We start from the raw sequence: 27,899 nt of genomic DNA, 5'->3' as shown, positions 1-27,899 counted from the left end.
TGTATAAAATGCAGTGCCAAACTGTGCTAGTAACTTGAAGCAATAATAAACTGTTTTGTTGGCATTATCCATCAAGATATCCTATAGAAACTAAACTTCCAGTTTATTAAGAAATGTATGTTTGGTGTTGAGTTAGTTCTGATACTAGGAGCACATCTAGTGACATTTCTTCCACATTTCAAAACGTTGCTAAAGCATAAAAAGGAAAAGGCACACACACTTGTATTGAAATGTATTAGTTCTCCAACTTTTCCACACAAATAATTAAAACATTTGTATTTCTTAAACAGTTTATTTGCAGGTTTATTATTCAAAAAGTGCTGCAAACAGATCATTAGAACATAAATGTGGGTTCCGAAATAAAATGCTTCTTACTGGGATTCATCTGTAGGGAAAGAAAAAGAAGTTCAAGCTTTTCTTAAAAAAAAACTTTACAATAAAAAGTTACAACAATCTGATCATAAAAACAAATCTCTTGCGTTATACTCACCACAGAAATCTAGTGCAGTTTTTTGCACACAAATGTGTAGTTTATAGCCTGGTAATGGAGCACCTTTTTTAAAAACTTTGTTCCTTTAGGCCGTTAGCGGGGGAACATTTTTTAAGTAGACTAGATACTTAAAAATCAGGAATAAGGTTTGCATAATGTAAACATTTAGGTAAAAATGTAATCCCCAGAATGAAGGCATAAAATCTGTTTTTGGAACGAGGGCCGGAACTCACCTCGTGCAGCCTGCGTGCCTGCGTCATCAGACGTCTCCTGATTATGAACACGCTCCTTTACGTAATCCGCGCGTGTGCGTAATAGGAACGTTCCCTTCCGTCTGCCTATTTATAAAGTGGAACAAGGGTTCACCACCTCCCTCCCTCTTTCTCACTCATTCACCTGCCAAGAGCCTCAGGCGCTGCGGTGAAGCTGCCAAACCGCGACGCTTCCTAAATAACACTCCCCACGAAGTGGTCAACCCGCCTAGTGTAATAATGGAATTAAAACACAAACTTTTTTTCCAACAAAAAAAATTTCACTTCAAAACAAAAGCGGAACATCCCATGAAGCAATATCTAGAACGTAGTAAGTCTCCACAGCATTTGAAAAAAATACGTAAGGCGTTAGTGCGTAATAAATTTGTGAAAGCAAAGGCGTTTTGGCAAAATTACAAGAATGTGTCTATTGTTCAAATAATTAAAAAAGGGTGGAATCTAAAACTGTTTAACATTTAATAAATTCCCCAGTGTAAGATTTATTCCAACTTCCGTTTTCCAATTGTTTACACAAAAAAGGTGCATAGGTTTTTCCAGCATTGAGACCAAGCTAATTACAATTCGACAGTAGATACATATGTAATAAACAAATAAAAACAAACAGGCATAATTACAAAAAATGCCGAGATAAATGAAAATCAAACCGTACTATTGTTTTAATCCAAACACTCAAATCTCCGAATATTGTATGAGAATTCGGATATCATAATGAATTAACACAATAATTATTTCATTAGTCGCTCCAATCTGCAATTAGGTTACGTAAAAAAAAGCATTTCTGTACATTAACAAAACGAGATTGCTATGACTAAAAATACCTATCCACAACTATATTTGGTTTCACTGGATCACAAAATAGTTCCTAAAATAAACGGTACGCCCCAGAAATGAATGAGATCTGTGCTATCTCAATCGATGGATTGGCCCAGGCTTGCTAAATTTAGCTCCCGCTTGCGTCAATGGCGTGCGTCAGCGGGGCGCTCTCACGCGCACAAGTTCCAGACCGCCCCCTCTCCGGCCGCGCCTAGCTTCCCGCGCTCCTATTGGTCCACAATCCCGGGGAGAACAACCGAGAGGTGTGGTCGTGACGAGGGCACGGGGAAAGGGGAGTGGTGTTCCATCGCCAATGGCGCGCGACGATTGGGCGCCCAGAAGCAATGACGCGCCGACGCGGGGTTCATAAATGACAATAAAGCTGAACGGGAGAGCGAAGCGTCTCGTTCTCTTTACGCTGTTAGCTACTTGCGAGCTACGGCACCGTGACTGTGCGCGCGGGTCGCGTGACAGAGGGCCCAGCCCGAGACTGGGAGAAAAGCAGACACAATAAAAGCCAGCTGACGTGCCGTGCCGCCGCGTGACGTAGACGGCTCGGCAGCGTCACAATTGACGTCGCCTGCATTCCAGCCGCTCTATGGAGATACCGGCGATCATCCAATAGGAGAGCAGCTCTCGCCAAACTCCCCACCCCCCTTTCCTTAAACATAAATGACGTTCACAAAGTGAGGAATTGTACTGTTATCTGTCTGCACATAAACAAAGGCACATTGCAATCGGAGGAGAGACCTACAAATACAAGAGGGGCTAAAGAAGACTTTCTCGCACTTTTCCTCTATTGATGAACTCGCGTTAAGAGAAAGGATCCGAATCTGCACTACAGCTAAATCATTTACCGGGAGTGATATTTTAAAGACAAGTTTTTCTGTACAACATCCATGATTTGGACTGGACGCCTATACACAACTCGGACGGCTATTTGATTATATGTAAAAACGGAACCGTCACAGCAATCAAGTACGTATCAATCAGTTACTCAGTGGACATCATGAAAGTTACAATGGGTATGCTATAGAACAAGTGACTACAATTCAATGAGCTATAGTGATGCTTTGTGTTAACGCTGACTGGAACATACTTAAGAACTTGTGCATTGATGCCTGTCCCTTGTATCTTGAGAATTTATGGGTTAATCAGCGGCTTTGGGTTGTGTGACAATCGGAGATCAGTGGGTATTAGGGTATTTCTGGTAGTTGTCATGGTAATGTAATGCTGGGGCTCTGTGCTTGCGATGATGTGATGAATAGATGCAATTTGTCTTGCACTTAGTTGGATGTATAATTAGCTATGTTCAAGTGAAAATGTATAGTTATTTAGTGTTCATTTGACTTCACTCCGATCTCATTCTGACGGGGGTATGGTACTGGGTGTGTTTATAAAGTTGAAATGCAGCACGTTGGAATGGTATTAGTGTTGATTATCGGTCTGCACGTCTATCCCGGATACATCCAGGGATATTCGGAGTTTCAGTTAAGAAATAACCACGTCTAATTGTGCACTCTGTTGACCTAACACGTGTGATCATTTAAGATGCTGGTCCTAGTCTTGGCTTAAAATATATTTTTGCAATTCTTTTATTAATAGTTTCACTTTCAGAAGCGAATCTGTTTAACTTTTACTTTTTGTTGAGTAATAATCGGTAGTAGCAAGTGCAGCACGTTTTTATACATTTGTGTAACTGTGCACCTGGGCGTTTACATTGGAATTTTCAATAGAATCGCTTTATATTCGCATTGATGAAGATAGTAGTAGAAACGGGAATAGGCTCCGCGCGGGAAGGTCAACAGTTCAAGTCCAAAATTGGCAGTGGAATTTATAAACTTCACTTTTCTGAGGCGGTGCCGAGCGAGGGGTGACTTGACACCCCGGCGAGTTTGTAAATTTAGGAAAGTTTTAACCGGGTCAGAAGTCGATTTCGAAGAATTGTATATACTGAGATTTCTGTGATCAAAACCTCACCGTAGCAAATTCTTAACACACTCTAGCTATATCTTTCATTATTTCATTTTAACCATTTGTGGCAAAATAATAGTGGAAGTACAAAAAAATGTATTAGCTTCTTTTAATGGTAAGGTGTCTGATATATGAAATCTCCAATAATTGTCCGGACTGCCCTAACTAGGTGCGACCCTGACTTGGGTAGTTGGTGCCAACAAGTGCTGCTCTCGATACAGATCCAATGCTCCATTTTGGTATCGCTTTAATATCATTAAAACACTTCTTTGTGTAATTTTCTTTAACTACCCTGTAGTCATGGGCGATGAATTTTCATTTGTTAGTCGCAAAACGTAGTTAATAGAGTGGTTTCCTTGAATAAATTCAAACTAAATTAAAATTTCCCCACAGTTGATGTTCTGCCTGACTTTGTATGGAAGATGAGGCGGCCGGTAATAAGGCGGATGTTTAAATAGACATCGCCTGTTCTCTAGGTAACCAGCTGATTTTGAGCATTCACCCCTCAGCGGGAATAATGTGCAAAAGAGTTCGCCGAGGACGCTAAGCAACTTGGTAGTTAAATGTAGCCTTACAAAATATTTGTTTCAATTAAAGCGGGAGGCCATACAATACATCACAATACTTAGACCATTTCTGGAAGTAAAAGGAAAGATATTCGGAAAACAGGTTTTACTTTGGTGTAAGATGTAAAAGTGTAGAAGATGACCACGGAATGATATAAACAAGAACTCGGCACCTCTGCAGGTTTTAGACTGTGTTCTCCCTCCCCGTGTTTCTGTTCAGCGGAGCCCCCGGGGGTGAAGTGGCTGTGACCGTTTCTTTCCGATGGCAGGGGCAGAAGTTGTCCGAAAACGCCTTCCTTCTGTTTCCTACCTGACTCAACCCCAGAATAAAGCTCAGAAGTCGCTGTCGGATTATGAACGTCCGGTTAACCGTGATATTGTAGGACTGCATTTTCCAAGTAAACCATGGAAACAATGTTTTTAAAAAGTATAAATTTTCATGGTGGGGGGCGTGGGGGTACGTACCCAAGATTAAAGGCTTTGGTGCCGTAGTTGTCACCGCGATCTCCAGTTGAGTTATCAAATCATGCCTTAACTGTCACGATACAGGAGGCACAGGATCATGGTTTATTTCCAAATCTAAAACTATTTAATATTGATTGTAAGGTAGAACCGACCCGCATTTTCAGCAAAGATCTGTTCTGCAGGCAGTGATTAAATGGAGTTTTCAGTGTGTCATAATCTTCACATCGTTTAACGAGGTAATACCATTTCTGGCGAGTTATTGTAACTTTTTATAAAGTTGTTTTTCCCCTGAGTGGCAGTCAGATTAAATGCATTTGAGAGGGGGCGCTGTAGCTCAACTGTTGGACTCCTCGAATTGGACAAATGATAGCGAAAATGAATTGGTCTGCTTTGAACAACGCTGCAGGCGTTCAGTGAACATGCATTAGTAGAGCGCCAGGTGATCGCAAAGCATGTGGGCAAGTCCCACTTTCCTTCCTGACATCCCATGGGAAAAGGTTTAACCACACACTAAGACTGGTGTAAACTGTCAGGCTCCGGGCAGACCAGAAGCCTCCCTGACATCCCAGATACAAATATGGAGGGCAGCACGTACAAGACTGACTCGCATTCGCTAACTTTCCCAAGGCATCGCTGTTTAACTCAGTCCGAGCTGAGGGCCAGTAACCCCGGGGGCCATCACTGCGTCTTAGTGCCTGCACTGGACCATCCGCCTGGCGAAGAGTGAGTTGTTTCCATTCGGTTCAGTTCCTGAGACACATAACCAGGTCTAGTGTCCTAAATCTTTGCCATTCCGGGTAAACTTGATACGATGGTAGTTTTCATGACAAGTATTTGTTTTGAAGTTATATTTTGGCGGTCATTAACAATTGTGTACAACTGCACACTTTTTTTTTTAGGCATTACATTATACCATCCTCTGACTTGGGTGTCTGCTTTTCATTTTTTTTTCAAGAGGAAGCTGCGCAGCTTCAGTCGCTGGTCCCTGGCCCTGAGCTCTCTTGTTTTCTTTCTCTCTCTCTCTCGATAGATCTTGGTTCGGAAGAGCTTTCCCCGCCGAGCCGGAGCTCCGAGTCACCCCAGCGAACAGCTGACAGCTCCCAGCCCGGAGGCACCACCTCGACAGTGGCCGAGCCTCTGGCAGCAGCCCACCGAGCCAACATTCAGCGTGCTACATATCACCGCCCCTCGGCACACACAGGTACACACTGGCACACACACTGGAGGCGACATGGTTGTATGTAAACAACAGAATACACGCACAAGTGTGTCATACACGTGAAGGTTCGTTACAAAATCAGGCGATTCTCTCTGTACGTTGTGATGGTGGGCTACCATTGTAGTTGATCAGGGGTCGACTGAGCTACTTCTTTCTCGTCCTCTTATTGTTTCATTATTTTCATGTTTCCTTTTCATTTCCTCTTCGTTCTACTTCAGTTATCTACCTGTACTTTGGCTGTCGGGGATGTTTCACCTGGGTTACTGCTCACTGGGATAGCAACAAAACTTGAGATTCTTCCGTTTTAATCTAGAAAAGGAATAGGTGTGTTGATTATGGGCCTATAACATTCTGAAACCAATGGATATACTGGGATACTACAAAAAGGGATCACTGCATAAAGAAACTTGCTTTATCCGGGGGGTCTGCATTCACATGGAAACGTGCAGATGTCCGGGCGTTTATAAATGTACAAAAACCTGCTTAAGTCCACAGGAATCTGCCCACATCCAAGAACGTATTTGCAGAGAGGAACCTGTTTTAAGGTTCTCTGCATACAGAAAACCGCACAAGCAATGATGATTGTACAAATATGAACGGTATGCACCAGGGTAGATATTAATTAAGGCGAAAGTGAGGACTGCAGATACTGGAGATTAGAGTCGAGAGTGTGGTGCTGCAACATCCCAGGAGCAGGAAAATCGACGTTTCGGGCAAAAACCCTTAATCAGGAAGATGTTAATTAAACCCAGCTGCTTGAACTCCTTGTAGGGGTCTATACATGAATTGGCAGACACATGCAGATAAAGTTGCTTAAATGTACAGAAAACATGTACGTAACTGAGAAATACCTGGGTTTGTTCCTTGAATCAGTTGCCCAATCATATTCTCGGTTTCTCTCGTGCTAACTAGGTGTAACCCAGTTTTTAAAAAAAAAATCCATTCCTCATTAGTATGAATGGTTGAACACTTTTTTTGGTTTGTTGTCGAGATTTGAAAGTTGATCTCATTAATTGGCATGTATTAATAATATTTTCTAATATTATACGAATTCCCTCGGAGTTTACCTTTTTAACTAACCGTAACTGGCTCCTTTGTCACCTGATTTCGGTTTCGAAAACCAGTCACTGATCTTCGACAGACTGAAAAGCGCATCTCTGCTTGTTCATATCACATACTGTTGGTAGGAAGTAAAATCCTCCAGTTTCTCAGGAGACAGTTCGGTTACAGGCTGTAGTCTGCAAAAACAATGAAAGGATCTGCTGCTGTATTAGCTACTCTGCAGGACAGAATTTGGCATTTAAAAATGATATCACTTCGTGGCCAGTGCTCACCAACCCTCCCAACTCAGAGACACAGCTCCTGACTCAGAACACACGCAAGGATATTAATGAGAAAACGTCATTATTTTCATCACTAATTATCTTGGCTGGAAACATCATCTATCCATTGATCTCCACAGATGCACAATAATATCCATTGCATTGTCTGGAGTCTGGACAATTGTCCACATATCTATAAGCACCGCCGCACAGTGACATAGGCTGCTGTGGAATTCCCACCTGCTCTATAGATACTCGGCAACTTTAAAGGCTCTGATGAGCAAAATGAGATGATGCAGGTTCTAAGAAAGGAATGCTGACCATTTTTAGATTACCACTTGGGTAAAGCCCCAATTGCAATTTACTGTACATATAAATATATGGGCGGATCAGGAAATAAAAAGACGATGTAAGCAATGTGGGCTCTGAGCTCTTGAATTCAGTACGATATGTAATGTAGTAAGGGTTCCTTCCTCAGTGATGTGAATGCTTGCCGTGCTATGAGATAATAACAAATCAGTGCTGCTGCTGCTGCTGCCTTTTAGTCATTTCAGTCTTTGTGTTTCTTCTTAGACATGCCCTGTGTGCAAACCCAATACAGCTCTTCGCCACAAGGTGCCAGTTTTGCAGCTCAGAACTACGCTTATGCTGGGGATTACAGCTCGGATTTAGTGCATACTGAATCACCTTACATGAAATTTGGCATGGACCTGGGGAGCACCGAAATCACAGCCACCACCTCCCTGCCCAGTTTCAGCACTTTCATGGAGACTGGGTACTCTGGCAGCTATGAGTTCAAACCATCGTGCGTCTATCAAATGCACTCTTCCTCCTCACAGAGACCCTTCATTAAACTGGAAGATTCTCCCCATCACAACTATCAGCCATCGATCCAACATCAAACAGAGGACATCATGCCTTCGACCTCCATTTACTTCAAGCAATCTCCTCCATCAACCCCCACCACGCCTCAGTTCACAACTCCACAGACCTCCTTGTGGGATGAGCCTCACACGTTACCTCCAGTGACCCAGACTTGCATGGCCACAGGTCATATCTTAGATGCTCCAATGAAGACCGCCCCGCCCAGGTTTCCGCTGTTTGCCTTCAAACAGTCCCCACCACACTCCCCAGCCTCCAGCAGCCACATGTGTTACGAACCCACCTTGAACATGTCCATAGGAGCAGAAAGTACTTCTGCACAAGCTGTGATGGACACTCGCCAGTATCCCCTGCATTTAGTCAAGGGCTCGGGTTTGGGCTATCACCCAATGACCCTCAGTCAGAGTGCCCAGAGCTTGCCGTCTCCCCCCAGCCGAGGGTCTTCCTCTGGGGAGGGGATGTGTGCTGTGTGCGGGGACAATGCAGCCTGCCAGCACTATGGCGTGAGGACCTGCGAGGGATGCAAAGGCTTTTTTAAGGTAGGATGCACCTTCGTTTTATCTGACTTCCCTGCACTGTGCTTCAGACCAAGGGGAAAATTGTATTTGTTTTTGGAGGGGAGGGGGAGGGGTGTTGGGGTGTGGGATTATTCGCAAAGCACACAACATTATGAAAATCAAAAGCGGCTTGCGTTCAAAAAGAAAGGCTTGCATCTATATAACGCCGCAGTACCATCTGATCTCTCAAAGCGCTTTACAGTCAATGTGGCAGTTCTGAACTACGGCCATGGTCAAATTTATGAAGCAAACTTCAAAAGGACTTCTTAAACTTTTTTTTTAAATAAAAGAATAGTTCTTGCACATCTAACTTGAAAGGGCTGTTTTAGATCCGTACTAGCGTGCCCAGCTGAGTGGGAAGTTAAAGTTTCATCTGCTCCAAAGATGTACAATAACTCTCTGAACAGGTTGATTAGAAAAATATCTACCTTGATCAGTAATGAAAGGAAACCGAACTGGTCAGTGATACATAATCTGCACGTTAAAAATGTGCAACTGAAATGTTTGAAAAAGCGAGATCTTCTTTCAGAAGCAGTGCATTCGCCGGAGAGACTAGGTTTGAACCAAGCCACTTCTCTGGTTTCATTGGCAAGTTATACACTATGGAACTAAAGGCTATTAGTGATCCGTTCAAACTATTAGACACTAAAGTGCGAGGGGGCGGAACATCATAAATCGCATCAAAGTGGTTGGGGCAGAGCTAAAACTGAGAAAGCTTCGGTATCTCAAGATCCGAAGGAAGATATTGTTATGACAAAAGGATTTGCCAAAAGGTTTGTTTTCAAAACACAATCTAAACGGAATGGAACGAGAAGACATAAGTACTGTACTAACAATTAAGGTTGCTTCTGTGTTTCACTGTGGAAACTTTTTTTGGTCTGCTGTTATGCCGAGCTGAAAAATGTGTTGCTGGAAAAGCGCAGCAGGTCAGGCAGCATCCGAGGAGCAGGAGAATCGACGTTTCGGGCATAAGCTCTTCATCAGGAATGATTCCTGAAGAAGGGCTTATGCCCGAAACGTCGAGTCTCTAGCTGTTATGCAGAGCCTGTTTTTCCAAACATGTAGTATCCCCTGGATAGCATTTTAAAAATGTTATTATTATTAAAAATGTTATTAAATGCAGTCAGAATTTAGGCATAGAAATAGGGTCTGCCTAATATAATGTGAGCTGTTGTCTCCTTCAGACATTCCACCGTACCTGTTAACATTAACAGGCAGGTTTTCCAGATTGGCTGGAGTGATGCTCTATATTTGGTGCAGGGGGTGACTCTCCTTTTCTTGGACAATAATGTGAAAATGCGACAGAACGTTTTATTGTTGGGTAGTAATTACCTTAATGAGTCTTTTTTAACTGCATCACTTAAGGGGCGTTTTCTAAAGTCGAGCAATCTGTAATTATGATAATAGTTTTCTTTTGTTTTTGTTGTTTTGTAAAGGTGATAATTTACCAAACTTTTTCCGATCTGGTTAGGGATCCCGGGTAAGCGAGCTCAGTGGGGATTCCCTTTCCCGTTACTGAAAAATAAACCATGACCAAAAAACACGTTTGACTTCTGAACAGCGAACCCGTTAGCAATAGTCTAGCTATATTACTTTTTTTTATCAAGATATATAGTATTTAATTAAACTGTAACTCCGAATGTGATTTAAATTGTACTGATCAGTCTTGATTAGCGAAATCCAAGCTGGCTTTTTTTTATTTTTAAACCAACGTCGGTTAAAGAGACGCTCTCCCAAATCATTTTAAATTTCTTTTAATAAGGTCAGTAATCACCGCAGGAATAAGCCAAGTGGAAAATGATCCCCGGAGGTATATTAAGAGGGAGGGATATTATACCCAACGGTATAATGTGATGACCCGGTAATTTCAGAAATAATTTCATCATTTAAAGCTGCCTGTCTCCTGAGAGTTTCCCAGCTCGAATGTGGCTGATTCTCATTGTCAGCAGCTAACACCAGTAAAATTGTTTTTCCTGCAGGCTAACGTGTTAGGAAATTAATTTTATCTAATTATCGGAGTGGCGTTGGCGCATTTCATATTGTAATTAGAGGGAGCTTTGTCAGCTCCTATTTTATTTTCGACATGAAAACATCCTGTAATAATATTTGTACTTTGCAGAGGACCGTGCAGAAGAATGCAAAATACGTCTGTCTGGCGAACAAAAACTGTCCGGTGGACAAGAGGCGGCGCAATCGATGCCAGTACTGCAGGTTCCAGAAGTGTCTTAGCGTAGGCATGGTTAAAGAAGGTGAGAGCTGGGAGCTGTCGTGGTGCCTAAACCCACTGTTCTTCAAGCTCCCCTCCACTTTTCACAAGATGGTCAAGACTCGACCAAGGTTTTAATGTTTGTTGTATAATTGGCAATGATGTTTGCTTGGTTGTGATCGTGACCTGTCACCGCTGAGGGCGGGAGAAAACAATGCATTGTCAATCTAAATGCCTTGACTAACCAGACCTTCTAAATTTGGCGTGTTTTGTGCATTTCCTGTTTGTAGTTAAAAAAAAAATCACCATCTTCAAAAGCGCGCTGTAAATATCTGGCAGGATAGTGGGGTAATAGACTCTTCCGAATGAACCCAACAGGAAACCAAATAACAAAAACAAAACAAAGCATCAACATATTCTGATGCTACAATGTTAATTCAGATTTGGCTACAACGTTTTCACAAATTATAAACCTCCACATCTGGAAAGTTTGTTTTTAATTTTACACAAAAATTTAGTGTTACAAACACAACTTTTAGCACACCTTTTAAATTCTGTAAGATCTGTAAATTTATGAAAATTTGTACTGTAGTTCAAAAATGTAAAGATATTCATTTTTATTTTAATTCATCGGCATACTTTCTTTAGAGTCTATGAATTGTGGAGCTTCTTTAAAATGTCTTCTCTCTCTCTCTTCTCCCTCCCCCCCCCCCAGTGGTCCGCACAGATAGTTTAAAAGGGAGAAGAGGTCGTCTGCCCTCCAAACCAAAAAGTCCTCTTCAGGAACCATCCCCTCCCTCACCTCCAATCAGTTTGATGAATGCTCTTGTGCGGGCACTTGTGGACTCCACTCCCAGCAGCCACAATTACACTCAGGTAAGAGCTCACATAGATATAAACACAGTAAGAGAAGAGGATATCATCTTAACACCTACAGTAGCTATAGCTGTTACCATGAAATGATGATGACACTGAGCTGACTATAGTATCACTCCTTCTTAAGCAATTGTTTTATTTACTGCTAATAAGTATGAGGGTGACAAAACATTTCATCAAATTTTAAAGTATTTATGGTTTCAGAACATATTCTTGATATGAAACTTCTATAAACTTTCTGAAAATAATCTGATTTTTGCTCTAGATTACTTGGATGTGTTCCACAATATTAACTCAAAAACGATTAACTGGGGGAATATAGTTTATTTAAAAATGAATGATCAATGTTTTGGAGCCTGTTGGCAAACCTGATTGTATAGGATTGTATATTCTGCCTTTTAATTTGAAAGTAGCTGGTCCTTAATATACTCAGTGGAGAAACAAATCTACACAGATTTCCTATCTTGTTATCAGGTGCAGTATAAATAAAGAGAAACTCCATACTAAATTGTGAAAAAAATGCTTGTCATAATAAATATTTTCTCTGTGCAACAGAAGCTCCATAATATAACCCTTTAGCAACAGTCTAGATATATTTTTAATCAAGATGTTAGCAATGAAACTCCGATACTAGCTGATGACTGATAAGGACTATACTGAGCCCCACAAGTTTGCAACAATGAGATTTGCTGCAAACACTTCCAGGGGCTGCTATAATTTGTTTTGTTTTTAATGGAAATCAATTATTTTTTCATTTGATGTTTACAAATTTTCTTAAAGCTGTTTATTTTTTGTTTTAAAAAAAAAAATATTTTGTTGTCCACTGTTGGACTATTGTGTTTTTGGCAGTCATTTGAAGGTGAAAACCAGTACTGGATGAGCAACTTCAAAGAATGCTGTTAGCACACCTAGAAGAAGTGCCACCCCTCCCTTAAAACTTAGCACTCCAAAACCGAAGCTAAAGTAATCTAGCTGTTTAATATTTTAAGATGGTAACATGCCTGTGTAGTGAGGAAATTATTCCAGTAATTTCAAATTTAATTTACAAACAATATGCTTGATTTGAGAGCTAAATGTGTAACTTGCCATTAGCACAGCAGCAAATCAGCTTTTAACCATTTTTCTCTGAACATTCCAAATAGGAATGTTCCATGCAGTCATTTTAATTCACTTCTTCCTTAGTTTAATGTCTCCACAGCAAACATTTCTGTTGAGATCACAATTACCTTACAATGTTATTTGTATTCATTCTTCATAAGTCTTTCTTTCAAAACCAAAGATGAAGGAAAGGTTTGTGCAATGTTACAATTAATCCTAATTAGAAGAACATTGCTAACAAACTGTTGTCAAAACTCTAGTTATTTGCATTTCTTTAAATATTCAGTTCAGAGGAAAAGATTATTTAATCATGTTTCAATTAGTTTATGATTTGATACTGCAATGAACAACATGGTTGAACGTCTTCTGATATATCTGCATATTGAACAGATGTCCATAATTTTCCTATCTGGTCAAAGGTTGTCTGCAGAATGAATAAAAGAGACTGTGGAATATTACTAGCCATTGCAAGTTTCCTTTCATAAGTACATTTTGATATGATATCAGTTATGAAGTTTATAACCTGGTAAAATAATTTTTTAAAATATTTCCTAAAATTGAAATGTAATATATCAAATGTCTCTGGATATAGGAAAGACCCAAGCAATTTCTTTCATCAAGATGCAAAGCTTTTGGAACATATCTTTTACAGTCAATGATTATTCATTTCAGAAGGTTTCTGGACACCTTTTCCTTTCTCCTGTTGTGTTTTAGGACATTTAATTTGTGTAACTGACCTTGACTAATATGTTGCTTTTCTCCCCTGCAGTTCTGTGCTGCTGAACAACCGACATCTGGCGCTGACGCTGATTACGTCCGTCAATTCTATGGCCTCCTCGCCACATCTGTGGAGGTCACACAGAGCTGGGCCGAAAAAATACCAGGATTCAGTGACCTCCCTAAGGAAGATCAGACTTTACTTATTGAATCTGCTTTCCTCGAACTCTTTGTACTGAGACTTTCCCACAGGTAAATTCTCAACATATTCTGAAAAAACATTGTGCCGAATTCATCCTTACCCAGAACACAGACCATGTGCTATTTTTAAAGAAATGAACAACTAGAAATTCATACATTTGGGAAGTTTTGTATATTGACATTCGATTTAGTTGACGGTGCTCTATTTCTAGATGTGAATATATAAATCTGTATTTTAGGGAATTTGCCACAACAAAACTTGAATGATTTAGTTGCATTCCAAACATGTTTGGAAAGTAACCAATGTACTTGAGATGACACCAGGTGGCATTGTGCTTGTCATTGAAAACAGGCAATGTGAGATGATGACGAAGTAAGCATGTCACTAAATAATTGACTAAGTAAGCATATTTAGAATGAAACCAAATCATTCGAGATTCAATGCCCCAAATTTCCTAAAATATAACCTATGGTGTACAAATAAAACACACCAGATGCTGAATCTGTCAGCATATGCAAAAGTGCAGCCCTTTGTTTGCCATCCTCTAGAATTAGAATCTTAGACCATCTTCTGTTAGCTCACTTTCTCTTTCTCTCTACTGTCTATGGCACCATAGACAGTGTCAGCAACAAATATATATTGTGTGTGTGTGTGTGTGTGTTATCTAGCCAAATTATAGCTGCATTTTAAAACTTGAATGATTCTCTCAACTGTCTCATAAATTCAGATCTCTTCTGGAATGTAAAATACTGCTGATCATATGTTGTAAAAGTTACAGTTGGATTATAATGTCGCAGTTCATTACATTTTTCACAATTACTTACAGATCTGCTCCATCAGAGGACAAGTTTGTATTCTGTAATGGGCTTGTCTTGCATCGACTTCAGTGCCTTCGTGGATTTGGTGAATGGCTTGACACGATCAAGGAATTCTCTACAAATTTACAGAGCCTTAATTTTGATGTCTCAGCTTTTGCATGTCTAGCAGCTCTAGTTATGATCACAGGTAGGAATTATTTATCTTTTTCAATGAAGAATATTGCAAATGTTTACTGTCAGTGGACTGTGATATTCTACAGTACGTCAAAATTTAAGGAGAAGATGATGTTGGGTATCTTGAAAAACATTAAGGTAGATAAGTCCCTTGGCCCTGATGGGATCTAGGCAAGGAAGGAGATTGCTGGGGCCTAGACAAAGATATTTGTATCCTCTTTAGCCACAGGTGAAGTTCCGAATAAACAGAGAATAGCAAATTTTGTTCCATTTAAGAATTACAACAGGATAACCCAAGAATTTATAGACCAGCGAGCCTCCCATCAATGGTAGGGAAATTATTGGAGAAGATTGTTAGATTTATTCACATTTGGAAAAGAGTGGACTTGTTAGGGATTGTCATCCTGACTTTGTGTGGAGGAGGTCTTGCCCCTCAATTTGATCGTGCTATTTGATCAAGCATTGAAGATAATTGATGAGGATATGGCAGTGGATTAGATTCCCTACAGTGTGGAAACAGGCCCTTCAGCCCAACAAGTCCACACCGACCCTCCGAAGAGTAACCCACCCAGACATATTTCCCTCTGACTAATGCACCAAACACTACGGGCAATTTAGCATGGCCAATTCACCTGACCTGCACATCTTTGGACTGTGGGAGGAAACCCGGAGCACCCGGAGGAAACCCACGCAGACATGGGGAGAATGTGCAAACTCAACACAGACTGTTGCCCGAGGCTGGAATCTAACCTGGGACCCTGGTGCTGTGAGGCAGCAGTGCTAACCAATGTTGTCTACATGGTCTTTAATAAACTTTTTGACAAGGTCCCTTATGGTGGGGCTAGTCCAGAAGATTATCACAAGAGAGCCATGGTGAGTCAGTAAATTGGATACAAAATTGACTTGGTCATAGAAGATAGAGTAAAATCATGCTGGGGTGTTTTATGACTGAAGATCTGTGACCAGTGATTTTCTGCAAGGATCATTACTGGGACCTCTGTTTTTGATATATATGTGTATACATGATTTGGATGAAAATGTAGGTGGTCTGATTAGTAAGTTTGCTGGCAACGTGAAAATTGGAGTTGTGGATAGTGAGAAAGTTTGTCAAAGGATGCATCAGGATATAGATCATTTAGAAAGTTGGATGGAGAAATGGCAGATGGAGTTTAATTCAGATGAGTATGACGTGATGCATTTTGGGAGGTCAAACGCAACAGGAAAATATGCAGTAAATGGCAGGACACGTAGGAGCATTGACGTACAGAGGAATCTTGGGTGCAAGTCCATAGCTTCCTGAAAGTGGCAATACAAGTTGATAAGGTGATAAGGAAGGCCTGTGGCATGGATGCTTTCATCAGTTGGGATGTTATGTTGTAGTTGTATAAAACTTCAGTTCACTTATGCAGCATTATATGCAGATCTGGTCTCCACACTATAGAAAGGAATGTGGAAGCTTTGGAAAGGGTGCAAAAGAGGTTAGGTAGGATATTGCCTGTTTTGGAGTGTATTGGCTATAAGGAGAGATTGGACAAACTTGGATTGTTATTGCCAAATGTTCGAATCAACCTGATAGAATTGAGAGGCATGGGTGTGGTAGACAGTCAGTCTTTTTCCCCAGGGTTGAAATTTAAATACTAGAGAGGTTTAAGGTGAGAGGTGGAAAAGTTTAAATGAGATTTAAATTTGCGAAGCAAGGTTTTGAGAGGGATTGTAGGTGCCTGGAACATGCTGCCATGAGAGATGGAAGAAGCAGGTACATTAACATTTCAGAGGCATTTAGGCAGATACATGAACTGGAAGGGAATAAAGGGCTATAGATCATATGCAGGTAGGTGGTATTAGTTTAGAAAGGTATCATATGTTGGCATAGAATGGTGAGCTGAAGGTCCTTATCCTGTGCTGTACTGTTCTGTGTTCTATGGATAAGATGTGTGAGGCAGCGTTGGTATTACCTCTCTATCCTGTGGTTTTTATCCTAAATTTTGTAATCTCAGTCACTTTTGCCTTAATGAGACTACACTGGCAGGACTGATTCAGTTTTTATATTGAATACAATTGCAAACTATTTTGCCAGCTTGATGATTGCATTTTGAAGGGATCTGCTTGGGACTCTGTTGAATATGCATTAACAGATTGTGGTTTTGTTTCCTGATATTTTGCTTAAAAACAGCAAATCAATTCAGATGTCCAGCTGTTCAGTCACATGGGTGCAGTGATGTCCTCAAGTACTTGTTTTGTAAGGTAGTGGCACATGTGGTAATTGATGTATTGTCTCTGTAAAGGTCTGCTTCTTGATCTGCTAATGTGTTTCAAAAGTTTGTAAATGGTGAAATCATTTGAAGGAAACTAGATGAGTATGAATAAACATGATTGAATATGAGGAATAATCTTGCAACATTTTGGATTAACTCTTGTGTCACATTGATTTTCTTAGAGAATTTCAGGCTGTATGTTTGTGATACTGACGCCTACACCGTAGCCTGAATACTGAGCACCAGTTCTTGAATAGTTAATGGTATCCTTAGTTTATCTGTAGTAGGTAGCCAGAAATAAATTTTACTTTTTAAATTCTTTTTGACCTTTTCCATTTTAACCAGTTCACTTATGAAAAGGTATCTGAACAGATCAAATACCTCTGTCTTGACCAAAGCTGCTTCACACTCTGATAATAGAAAACATTATGATGGGCCCAAGTGGATTAACACTACTTTTCTATTTAAAGTGAAGACCTTTTCCCAGCACATTGCCCTCATTAGGTCTCTGCCTAGATACTGCCACTTCCCAGCTAAAGCTAAACTTTAGAACCTCCAACAAGTTAATGATGTGTCTGTACCTTAAACTGACATTACTCCAACTTTGAGTCCAACATACTACTAGATAGTATGTCATATACCAGGCTGCTCTCTTACTTAGCAATCATATTCTCAGGTGACATGAGTAAAGTTCAAATGAATGTATTTTGCATGACCTAAAATTTTAACAGTAAAATTAGAACAATAGACAATAGGTGCAGGAGTAGGCCACTCAGCCCTACAAGCCTGCACTGCCATTCAATATGATCATGGCTGATCATTCCTAATCAATATCCTGTTCCTGCCTTATCTCCATAACCCTTGATTCCACTATCGTTGAGAGCTCTATCCAACTCTTTCTTAAATGAATCCAGAGACTGGGCCTCCACTGCCCTCTGGGGAAGAGCATTCCACACAGCCACCACTCTCTGGGTGAAGAAGTTTCTCCTCATCTCTGTACTAAATGGTCTACCCCGTATTTTTAAGCTGTGTCCTCTGGTTCGGCATTCACCCATCAGCGGAAACATGTTTCCTGCTGCCAGAATGTCCAATCCTTTCATAATCTTATATGTCTCAATCAGATCCCCTCTCAGTCTTCTAAACTCAAGGTTATACAAGCCCAGTTGCTTCAGTCTTTCAGTGTAAGGTAATCCTGCCATTTCAGGAATTGACCTCGTGAACCTACGCTGCACTCCCTCAATAGCCAGAATGTCTTTCCTCAAATTTGGAGACCAGAACTTCACACAGTACTCCAGGTGTGGTCTCACCAGGGCCCTGTACAGCTGCAGAAGCACCTCATTGCTTCTCCACTCAATTCCTCTTGTTATGAAGGCCAGCATGCTATTAGCCTTCTTTACTACCTGCTGTACCTGTATGCTTGCCTTCATTGACTGGTGTACAAGAACACCCAGATCTCTTTGTACTGCCCCTTTACCTAACTTGACTCCATTTAGGTAGTAATCTGCCTTCCTGTTCTTGCCACCAAAGTGGATAACCATACATTTATCCACATTAAACTGCATCTGCCCACTCACCTAACTTGTCCAGGTCACCCTGTAATCTCCTAACATCCTCATCACATTTAACCCTGCCAACAGTCCTTACCAAACAAACTATTTACATAGCCACCTAAGAATTCTATAACTGGCTTCACAAGCTAGTTGCAAGCTTAGAATTAGAGGATATTTTCTAGTCTACCTGTTCGGAGATGTTACTACACACCTGTAGAGTGTGGGCGGACTTGAACCCAGGCCTCCTGACTTAGAGGCAGGGTCATGACTACAATGCCATGAGCACCCTGAAAAACGTAGAGTTAAATTACAGCTTATAATTTGAACTTCCTAATTCTGGTTACTAGTTGCCCCCATTATTAAACATACCATTAGGTTGAATGAATGATTGACATCAGAACATTCCATCTGTGAGCAGGAGCAAGCTATTGGGAAGGCTAATGAAGTGTCAGCCTTTATTACAAAAGGATTTGAGGACAGGAGTAGTGAAGTCTTACTTCAATTGTACAGGAGCTTGTTTAATCATACCTAAAGTACTGTGTGCAGTTTCCATCCCCTTATGTCAGGAAAGATATTATTGCCATACAGGAGTGTAATGAAGGTTCACCAAGCATGATCCTGGAATGACAAGATTGTTCTCTGAAGGGAGTTTGGGCAAACTAAGCCTGTATTCTTGAGAGTTTCAAAGAATGAGTGGTGATTTCAGTAAAACTTTCAAAATACTTAATAGAATAGACAGACAGGGTAGATGCAGGTAAGATGGTTCCCCGTTTGGGAAGTCTAGAACCAAGGGTACAATTTAAAAGTAAGAGGGATGCCACTTGGGAGATGAATTTTTTTCAAAATCAGAATCTTGTGAACGTGTGGAATTCTCTATGACAGAGATCCTGTGGAAGCTCAGTCTTTGAATATGTTTAGGTTGAGATTGACAAATCTCCAATTTCCAATAGAGGCCTATGGAGATAGGTTGGGTAAAAGGTGCTGAAGTGTTTGATCAGCCATGATCACATAAATTGTGAGCCAGACTTGACAGGCTTAAATGGCTTTATTTCTGTTCTATGTCATAATTGTTTTTGCTGCAACTCCATGCCAATGATGGCTCAACCAATCAGCACCCTCTTCCCATGATGTATAAAATGGTATCCCATTGTTCACGTCTTTTTCTAGCAACGCCTTTTTCATGAATGCAAGTCAAAAAGCTTCAAGTTGCTGTCTTATTTTAGCAACATTTTTCTAATTATTTACTAATTATCTCATTATGGTTTCTAAAGCACTTGCAGTGAAAGCAGAAATTTAATTAACTGGTTATTGTTATCCAGTTCAACTGTCTTGAACAATAGTCTTGCATTGGCCACTTTCATGCTCATTGACATAGTTCTCATTTAAAAAGAGATCAAATCTTCTTTCTCTACTCCACATTTTCTTCTCAATAGCCTAGGATTATGCCTTCAGAGTCCGGTAACCTCCCCACTATGTGTTCTTGTGATATATTCATAATCAATTCTTCTTCTATTATTGCTGCTGTTAGTTTTGTTTTTTTCCTTAAATTAGATTGTTCCCCCAAATATTTATAAATGCCAGAGCAAAAGCTTTATTTAATATTCCTGCCATAGACTACATTTCAACAATTAGTGTTTCTGGCACTTTCTTTCTAGGCTTTAATTTCATTTGCTAATATTTCCTATGCACCTTTTGACTTCTTGTCACCTCCTGACCTGAATTTGCAAAATCTTTAATAGTAGTTTTAATTATAAAATTAGCAAGAAAAAATAATGATGTTTCTTTGTTTTTCATTTTAAGTTCTTTATATCATCTATTTGCTCCTATTATTTTGTGCATAATTAAATGATTTCAAATCATCCAAAAATCCTAGATCTGTCCCTGACTCAAATTGCCCTATCTGAAAGACCTAAAATAAGAGCAGGGGTAGATAGGTGTCTGAGCCTTCTCTGCTAGTCAGTAATATGACAGCTGATCTTCTACATCACTCTACTTTCCTGACAATTATCTTGGAATTTAATGACTGAGCATCAATTATTACTCTCTGGGTTTGAGAGCTACGAAAATGCACGACCCTTGAGTGAACACATTAGTTCTGGATGTCTTATCCAGTGCAAATATCCTCCCAGCATCAAGCCCTTTAAAAAATGTATATGTTGCAAGGACCACCCTTCATTCGTAAACTCCAGGGAATGTAGACTTAGTCTACTCAATCTTCTCTGTTAGGATACTGCCCTCATCCCAGGAGAGAGACTATAGTATAATTATAGAAATTTAAGGAACAGAAGGAAGCCTTCTTTTATAGTTACATGAAATGTGGGCATCACAGGTAAGGCCCACATTTGTCCATGCCTAAATGCCCTTGAACTGATCGGTTGGCTGTCTAGGCCAATTTAGAGGGAAGTTGACAACATTGTTGTGCACCTGGAGTCTCATGTAGTTCATGCCATATAATGACAGCAGATTTAACTTGCTAAAGGACATTAGTAAACCAAATGGGGATTTATGCCAATCCATAATGCTTCCCTGGTCACCAATAGACTAACTATAATTACAGACTTATTAAGTATTGAATTCAAATGTCATCACTTGTCATCATGGAATTCAAGCCTATGCCCTGAGAATATTAACCTGGGGCTCTGCATTATCAATCCAGTTACATTACCACTATTCCCACTGAGCATGTGCCAGCTGAAAAGAGCTCACCAGCCCAGTCCCATTTACCAGTTCTTGTCCTACAGTCTTATTACAGCTGTTGGTATGCATATTCAATTGCAATGAGGTTTTCTATCTCTATCACCATTTCACATGTTAAGCTCCAGATTTTTTTCTCTGGCTCTTGTGGAAATAAAGCTCCTTAACTCCCCTCTAATTCCTGTACCAATTATTTTAAATCTATGCCCCTCAATGTTGATCTCTATTAAGATACTCCTGCTTCTTCCGATCCATTCTAGGCCCCTCAGACTATTGTAAACCACTTTGAAACAGTGATGACTGGGTCTTTTTTTTAAAAGAAAGCAAATGCTTGGATATTGAATCTTTTGCCATATCTAAATCTCTTTGTTCTTGTCAGTGTCCTTGTAAATGTCATTTGTAACCCCTCTAAAGTGATTACGTCCTTCCTTGTAATGCTTTGATCAGAACCATTCACAGTCGTTGACTCTGGTTAGCCCTTGCTAATGAAATCTTTCCACCTTCATCACCTTATCTAATTGTCATGCCACCTTCAGGGATGCTCGGGCAGACATTCCAATGTCCCTCTGCACCTCTCCATATCCCACTATTTACTGTGCATTCCTTTGCCTTTTTTTCCTTCACACTTCTCCGGATTGAATATATTTTACCAATTTTTTTTTGCCACCTGACCAGTTCATTGCTGTAGACTGCAGGAATCTATCAATCTTCCTCAATGCTGAACATATTGCCAAATTTCATATCATCTGCAAACATCTAAACAATGACTCCTTCATTCAAGTCTAATGAATCATGAAAAGCAAGGGGTTTAGTGGTGGGAATTGCTGAATGCCATTGGAAACAGCTATCCAGTCACAAGAAACAAACTTCTGCTGACCATTACCTTCTGACACAAAGCCAAATTTGTGTCCCATTTGCTACTTTCTCTTGGGTCCTATGGGCTTCTGCCTTATGACCCATCTGCCATGTAGATCCTAACAAAAGGCTTGCCAATAATCCACATTAACTATGTCAAAAAGCTACGTCCTCAATTTAGTTCAATTGGTCAAACACTACTTTCTCTTCACAAATCCATACTAACAGTCCTTGATTTATCGGTGTATTTTTGAAGTTATGATTACAATTGTTTCTCTATGTTTCTCCCAATACCTTTACCCATCACTGAATTTAGGTTGACTAATCTGTGATTTAATTGGTCTATCCCTTTGCCTCTAGTGATTGTAACAAGGTCAGCCAGGTGGATCTCATAGAATTAATTCCATGATTGGGGCTGTTAATCTGGTCTAATCAGAGAGCCCTGACCAACAAAATAAACGGGTGTACTAAAAAGAAAACAGAAATGTCAGAGGCTCTGTTCAATCCAAGAAAAAAAAAGCAAAAAAAAACGGGTGTACTGCTGTTAGGCGGTACTGTGGGGGAAAATAAAGAAAAACAGGAGTGTCAGAATCCTGCTTTAAAGAAAAATAAATAGGAGTGTCAGAGCTTCTGGGAGCTGGCTTTAAGGGAGCTAGGGCAGTGTGTGAAGGACTCTCCACTTTCAAAAAAGGGTGAACCGCTGTTAGGTTATAGTGTAGGGGAAAATAAAGAGGGAGAAAAACCAGGAATGTCAGGAGAAGAAAAATAAACAAAAAGAAAAAAGACAAAGAATAATCAGGGGTATCAGAGGTTCTGTTCACTGAGAGCTGACCAGTGTCAAGCACTCCATATGTAAATAAAGGGTGACTTGGAGATGAGATACCAGCCTCTGTAGAGTTATTTCAGAAGGGAAATGGAATATTGTTTGTTTCAAGGGGAATGGAATATAAAATAGGCATGTTTTGCTGCAGTTGGACAAGGCATTGGTGAGAACGCAGCTGGAGTACTGTATATATCTTTGATCCTTAAAAAGGGACATAATTCTGTTAGAAGCAACTCAGAGAAGGTTCATCCAGCTGACTCCTGGGATGAAGAAATGATCTTATAAGAAAAGTTTGGGCCTGTATCCATTAGAGTTTTTTTAAAAAGAGGTGATCTTATTGAAACATGTACGATCCTGAAAGGAAATTAACAGGGTGTATGCTGAATGGATGTTTCTCTTTGTGGGAGAGATTAGAATGAGGGGCGACCGTTTTTAATAGAAAGAGTTTCCCACTAATACAGAGATGAGGAAAATATCTTTTATCAGAGTACCATAAGTCTGTGGAATACGCTTCCTGAAAGAGTAGTGATGGCAGGATCATTGAATATTTTTAACTTTGAGTTAGGTTCTTGATTAACAAGCAAGTCAAAGGGAAGGGGTAGGTGGGAAAGTGAAGTTGAGACCACATTAGATCAGTAAGTACTTTTCAAGTTGCAGAGCAGTCTTAAGGAGTTGAATGATGATCTTGCTCCTAATTTGTATGTTCATATGAAACAATTCTCTGCAATTTACCCATTCAATTAGTACAGATTTAACTTAACCTTACTCTGACTGCACTTCTCTCAACACCGTTCCCATTCACCACAATGATACTGCTGTTGATTCCAGAAATGTTGGGCTCATAACTACAACTTCACCTTTCACCTTTCACCTTAATACTGTATCTAAGCATTCCCTAGCTTTCCACACTCCCTTTTCTGTATACCAATCGTGTTCTCCAAGTCCCATACCCTGTCGCACTCTCCCTGAGTCACTTACAACTGCATTTTAAGTTTTTAAGTGCCTAGCTTTTAGCTGTCTATTTTTGACATTATCCACTGATTGGGAATAGGAGCTTCAACATAAATGCCACAAGCTTCAGAAACAAAACAGACACACTCAACACTTGTAAAGGACCAAATTTTGCTTGTACTGTAAATCACTTTTGAGATTTCTCCAGATATGAAACATACTATATAAATGCAACTTTTTCTTTCTTTGATTGAAATACTTGTCGTATTATCTTACCTCAAAGTTTTAGGAGCAACCTGTCCATTATCTTCGACGAACATTGCATCCAAGTGAAGCTTGCTTTGCAACCCAGAACAAATCTGGGCCCAGTAAACCGTAGAATATATGTTCCTCATATGCTTCGTTTCATCCTAAGCATTTTGATACTCCTCTACACTTGCTTTGTTTTCCTGCCTCCATTACATGCCACTTCAAGTCAAGAAATTCCAGCCCTCAGTATTTGACATTAGCTTCCCTTTTTGACGTCCAGAGATTTCTGGATTTGGGAGTTCCATTTTTGTTCTTTGCAGGAACAGTTCTTTTTCTGAACATTCACTGTGTCCTCATTGAATGCCTGTCACTACTTTGACATGAATTTACCTTTTTAATTGCTAATACTATTTTAATCTATTTCTAAGCTCTATTTATAATCCACTTTTTTTCCTAAATGATAGCTTGGTAAAATTGGCCTTGATCTAGTTGAAAACTTTGACTCTGACAAATTCTGGGAGTAATAGAGTTTTGCAGCAGAGAAAGAGGCCCTGCATTGATTATCCAGCACTTATTGACTCAAATCCCATTTTATGGCAGTTGGCCCGTATTTTGTAAATGCTCTGAAACTTAAGAAATCATTTTAAATACTTCTGAAATGTTGTGATAGTTTCTGCCTCTACCACCATTTCAGTCAATGAGTTCCAGCTACCCACTACCCTCTGGTGAAATAAAACTTCAATTCCCCTGCTCTTTAAGTTAAATAAGAGCTGGAATAGGCCATTCAGTCATTTGAGCCTGTTCCACCATTCAATTTGACCATGGCTGATCATCTAACTCTATCCTGTTCTCACTTTCCCACCACACCTTCTGATCCGTTTAGCCCTAAGAACAATATCTAAGTCCTTGAAAACACTGAATGTCATAGCCTTAACTGCTTTCAGATTCAGAGAATCCCACAGGCTCATCACACTCTGGGTGAAAATGTTTCTCCTCATCTCTGTCCTAAATCACCTACACCATATCCTTAGACTGTGATCTCTGATTCTGGACTTATTTCCCACTCATCGGGAACATCCTTCCTGTGTTTAGCCCTGTTAGCATTTTATAGTTTTCTGAGATCACCCCTCATTTATCTAAAGTCCAGTAAATAAAGTCCTAATCAATCCAGTCTGTCTTCATACATCAGTCGTGCAATTCTAAGAATTAAATTGATGCCCCCTGATTATTCATCCCTCAACTAAGAGAAAACATTTTTCCTATCTTCCTATGTCTCTCATAATTGTATATGCTTCAATTAGGTCTTGCCTTTTTCCATAAGTCTAACAGAATTAAAATCACTACTGCCAAAATGTTCTACTAACAGTAATTTTTTTCCACTTCTCCAGCTCTGTAAAAGGAAGTCCAGAACCGTATCTTCTCTCCTTGGGCTTGCTACCTACTGGCTAGGAAACTTCTATTAAATGCATCTTGAGAACTTTACACTCTATATGCACACTGTAATGATTACATCCCTGTTAATATTGGGGTAGTTGAAATGACCCACTGTTACTGCCTTAATATCACAATTGTGTTTTCATAATTACCCTTCCATCATCTTCTGATTGTTTTGCAAACTGTAGTACATTCTCACAGGTGTGATGGCTCCCTTTGGTTCTTCACTTCAACACACACAGCCTCATTTGATGATTGTCCTCGTACATGTCCCTCCTCACAGCTGTAAATGTTTCTTTAACTAATATTACAACCACTTCTTTCATTACTTCCCCTCTCTATCTCATCTGAAAATTTTGGAATTATAATGTTCAGCCACTTTTCCTATCATTTTTCTTCGGCCGTCTATCAGTAATAGCTAAGACGTCATACTCCTCTGCACCCACATCTCATCTGCCTTATTTTCAACTCCCTGCTCCATTCTCCAAGTTCCTTGACTCTTTTTGTGTTAAGGTAAGATAAATTAAATACTTATGTACTTACTGTCTCATCTCTTTCTTGTTTTCTATAAATATCTCTTCCTCAAATTCTCTTGATGTTTGTTTTACGCACTCTTGTGCATTCTGGTATATCATCAATTAGATTAGATTATATTGCAGTGTGGAAACAGGCCCTTCGGCCCAACAAGTCCACACCGACCCGCCGAAGCGAAACCCACCCATACCCCTACATTTACCCCTTACCTAACACTACGGGCAATTTAGTATGACCAATTCACCTAACCTGCACATCTTTGTGACTGTGGGAGGAAACCGGAGCACCCGGAGGAAACCCACGCAGACACGGGGAGAACGTGCAAACTCCACACAGTCAGTCGCCTGAGTCGGGAATTGAACCCGGGTCTCTGGCGCTGCGAGGCAGCAGTGCTAACCACTGTGCCACCGTGCCGCCCACCTTTTTCATTACTGATAGATGGCTATTACTGATAGACGGCCGAAGAAAAATGATAGGAAAAGTGGCTGAACATTATAATTCCAAAATTTTCAGATGAGATAGAGAGGGGAAGTAATGAAAGAAGGTGAATTCACTCCACCTTTTCTTCAATAAATGTAAACTCAAGTAAACCTGACTGTATTTGGTCCCCTGATCAAATCATTTTCATTGTAAATAACGTTTTTTAAGTCCTTCATATATTATAGCCTGGCAAACTGGAAATCAATCTTCACTTCTACTCTTTTTTGTTTTGTCCCTAAAGCAATTCTCAATTCATGCTATTACACTGCCTCCAATCCCCAAGAACCCTAATTTTGTGCAATAACCTCATGTGTGGCATATTTTTCAAATATTTCTATCAAAATCTAAAAACACTACAGTCATTGTTTTCTCTTATCTATACTGCTATTTTCAACCTCAACAATTCCTAACAGATTCATGAAATATGATGACCCTTTCATAAGTCCATATTGACTTTTTCCATTCATATTCTGATTTTTCTTTTCAGGTTTCTGTTATGATGTAATGGATTTAACCAAGGATCAGGCTATTTTGGGTCAGATGATGTATAATGGGTCAGGTCCAACAAATGATCTTTGCGTAAAAGATGCCCTAGAAAACAGTGACCATAACAAGGTAGAACTTAGCATTCAGTGTGAGAGGGAGAAACTTAGGTCAGAAACAGCTGTGTTAATTTAAGTGATGGTAATTACAGAGGAAGGAGGGCAGAGCCAGCTGGTGTGGATTGGGAAAGAGGTTTAGCAGCAAAGACAATTCAAGAACAATGACAGACATTCAAGAAGATGGTTCACAGCCATATGTGTGTTAACTTGGATAGAGAATCGACTAACTAATAGAAGACAGAGAATGGGACAAAGGGAACATTTTTAATGATAGCAATCTGATTATATAGTGGCATGCCACAGATAGTATTACTGGGGTCACAATTATTTGCAACATAATAACGGCTTGGATGAGGAAAGTGAATGTACTAAAGGCAAGTCTATCAATGACAGAAAAATAGGTAGGAAGACAAATTGTGAGGGTTACACATAGCCTGTAGAGATATATAGACAAGTTAAGTCAGTAGGCACAAATTTGGCAGATGGAATATAATGTTGGAAAATGTGAGGTTATGTCCCTTGGCTGGCAGATGGAATATAATGTTGGAAAATGAGGTAATGCCCCTTGGCAGGAAGAACTGAAGAGGTGAATATTATTTAAATTGAAAAATAGTGTAGGAAACTAGCACAGAGGGATTTCTGGCCATCCTGCACAATTAGGAATGTTTGCCTTTATTTCAAAGGAATGGAGTTTAAAAATTTGGAAGCCTTGCTAAAACTATACCAGGTACTAGTTAGAGTATACCTGGTATACTGCAAATAGCTTTGGTCCCATTATTTAAGGATAAGAAAAACTGGCTTTGGAAACTATCTAAGGGTAG

General features: G+C 40.0%; 1 protein-coding gene and 1 long non-coding RNA gene across 5 annotated transcripts in view; one reads left to right on the top strand and one right to left on the bottom strand.

The window, feature by feature from the left end:
• Positions 1-272: 272 nt before the first annotated feature.
• On the bottom strand, positions 273-1,839 carry LOC148149932 (uncharacterized). The gene is made up of 2 exons (XR_015757193.1): positions 491-1,839; positions 273-385 (listed from the first exon to the last, which is right to left on the bottom strand). It is a non-coding gene; the product is annotated as an uncharacterized LOC148149932 (long non-coding RNA).
• A 270-nt stretch (positions 1,840-2,109) lies between these two features.
• nr4a3 (nuclear receptor subfamily 4, group A, member 3) overlaps positions 2,110-27,899 on the top strand; it is a 30,264-nt gene continuing 4,474 nt past the window's right edge. Inside the window, exons 1-7 of one of the 4 annotated variants that reach the window (XM_043690045.2) lie at positions 2,110-2,553; positions 5,611-5,864; positions 7,695-8,542; positions 10,680-10,809; positions 11,482-11,642; positions 13,510-13,709; positions 14,486-14,664. In XM_043690045.2, coding sequence (XP_043545980.1) covers positions 7,697-8,542; positions 10,680-10,809; positions 11,482-11,642; positions 13,510-13,709; positions 14,486-14,664 — 1,516 coding nt within the window. In that variant the 5' untranslated portion in view covers positions 2,110-2,553; positions 5,611-5,864; positions 7,695-7,696. Of the gene's footprint in view, positions 2,554-4,725; positions 5,304-5,610; positions 5,865-7,694; positions 8,543-10,679; positions 10,810-11,481; positions 11,643-13,509; positions 13,710-14,485; positions 14,665-27,899 lie in introns of those variants that run through there. The other 3 variants (XM_087987172.1, XM_087987173.1, XM_087987174.1) reach the window with 3 other exon arrangements.

The sequence above is a fragment of the Chiloscyllium plagiosum genome, unplaced genomic scaffold, assembly GCF_037043375.1.
Source record: "Chiloscyllium plagiosum isolate Xiang-an unplaced genomic scaffold, Cpla_swu_hap1 HiC_scaffold_5, whole genome shotgun sequence".
In the NCBI taxonomy this organism is placed as follows: Eukaryota; Metazoa; Chordata; class Chondrichthyes; order Orectolobiformes; family Hemiscylliidae; genus Chiloscyllium; species Chiloscyllium plagiosum.
This window is presented reverse-complemented; position numbering and strand designations above follow the sequence as displayed.